Source organism: Mustela lutreola, chromosome 3 (assembly GCF_030435805.1).
Source record: "Mustela lutreola isolate mMusLut2 chromosome 3, mMusLut2.pri, whole genome shotgun sequence".
In the NCBI taxonomy this organism is placed as follows: Eukaryota; Metazoa; Chordata; class Mammalia; order Carnivora; family Mustelidae; genus Mustela; species Mustela lutreola.
Window position 1 is genome coordinate 205,293,531 of NC_081292.1, and position 1,844 is coordinate 205,295,374.

The 1,844-nt window shown below is 36.8% G+C and overlaps 1 protein-coding gene across 1 annotated transcript; it reads left to right on the plus strand.

Moving 5' to 3' along the window:
- Positions 1 to 396: 396 nt before the first annotated feature.
- On the plus strand, positions 397 to 1,187 carry LOC131828215 (nucleophosmin-like). The gene has a single exon (XM_059169004.1). It carries the CDS (start codon positions 410 to 412, stop codon positions 857 to 859), a length of 450 nt encoding a protein of 149 aa, XP_059024987.1. The 5' UTR covers positions 397 to 409; the 3' UTR covers positions 860 to 1,187.
- The last annotated feature ends 657 nt before the right edge of the window (positions 1,188 to 1,844 follow it).

Here is a 1,844-nt window from a genome sequence, read left to right on the forward strand (position 1 = left end):
GCTCACTCCTTGGCTCCATCTCTGTAGCTGGCTTCCACACTCTGAAACCTGGCAGCTCTGCTGCACCCAGACACCCCTGGTGTTTCTGTGACCCTGCAGGTCCTGAGACCACACTGTCCCCATGAGAGCTCCACCCCCACTTAGCCTCTGGAGAAATGTCCCTCAGTGGAGCAGACTTCTAAATGTTCTGATTTTGTACTCCCCTGCTCCACTGCTTGCCAGGAGCTGGTCCCTACCCCTGCGATCTTTCTTCCTATTGCTTTGTATTCACATCACCACATGCCCTACCTTCCAGAATGTGATCAGTTTTCTGTTCCTGGAATTTCTACTCTTCTTCTATTCTATTTCCTTTTATGTTGTAGGTGTTTGGAATGGTTTGATAACTATCTAGCTGAACTCCTGGGACTTAATGCTATTTCAGTCTTTTACTGCCCCTGGAAGTGGTAGCAAGGTTCTTCAGAAAAAAGTAAAACTTGCTGCTGATGAAGATGATGATGAAGATGATGATGATGATGATTTTGATAATGAGGAAGCTGAAGAAAAGGCTCCAGTAAAGAAATCTGTACGAGATACTCCAGCCAAAAATGCACAGAAATCAAACCAGAATGGAAAAGACTCAAAACCATCAACACCAAGAACAAAAGGTCAAGAATCTTTCAAAAAACAGGAAAAGACTCCAAAGACACCGAAAGGACCTAGTTCTGTAGAAGACATTAAAGCAAAAATGCAAGCAAGTATAGAAAAAAGTGGTTCTCTTCCCAAAGTGGAAGCCAAGTTCATCAATTATGTGAAGAATTGCTTCCAGATGACTGACCAAGAGGCTATTCAAGATCTCTGGCAGTGGAGGAAGTCTCTTTAAGAAAATAGTTTAAACAGTTTGTTAAAATTTTCCATCTTATTTCATTTCTATTAACAGTTGATATCTGGCTGTCCTTTTTATAATGCAGAGTGAGAACTTTCCCTACCATGTCTGATAAATGTTTTCCAGGTTCCATTGCCAAGAATGTGTTGTCCAAAATGCCTGTTTAGTTTTTAAAGATGGAACTCCACCCTTTGCTTGGTTTTAAGTATGTATGGAATGTTATGATAGGATATAGTAGTAGTGGTGGTCAGACAAATGGAAATGGTGGGGAGACAAAAATATACATGTGAAATAAACTCAGTATTTTAATAAAGTAAAAAAAAAATCTTGCTTCTTCATTCTTCTGAAATATATTTTTGATCACAATCATGCCCCTAGCTGTTTGACTAGACTTCATCCTTAAATAAATAAATAAGTAAATAGCTGGACTGTTTGATACAGGAATAGTATAAAATCAGTAATCTAATAGTTAGATGAAAGTACTTAATATTCGACCAAAATACAGATTTAATTTATCTGCATTAACCGCCCTCCCACACACACACTGTTTTGCTCTCTATGGGTAGACACAGACTTGTGTTTCATTAATTAGCTAATTAATTTACAACAGATTGAATTTTGAAATATTTCCAATACACTGTTGAATAAATGGCCTACATCTTTAATGAAAAGACTGCTACTTATTTCTTAGGAAGAAAAAATTTTTTTTTTTCCACAGTCCCTCTGACAGGCTTGTCCTAATGAAAAAAATCAATTTGAACATAATTTGGAATTTTAAAAATCATCATGCCATCAAAGGTTAAATTTTGTCAGATTCCTTAATCTTAATATTTACATTCTCTTGGTGACAGTGCCGAACACAAACATTTTTTTTTAAGAGAAAAAAAATTCTCAACAGTACTTTACAAATGGATTCTGTAAACTCTGAGTCATAAGAGATGACATCTCCTGTAATTCCATCTGAGTATTCTTTTATGTGTGT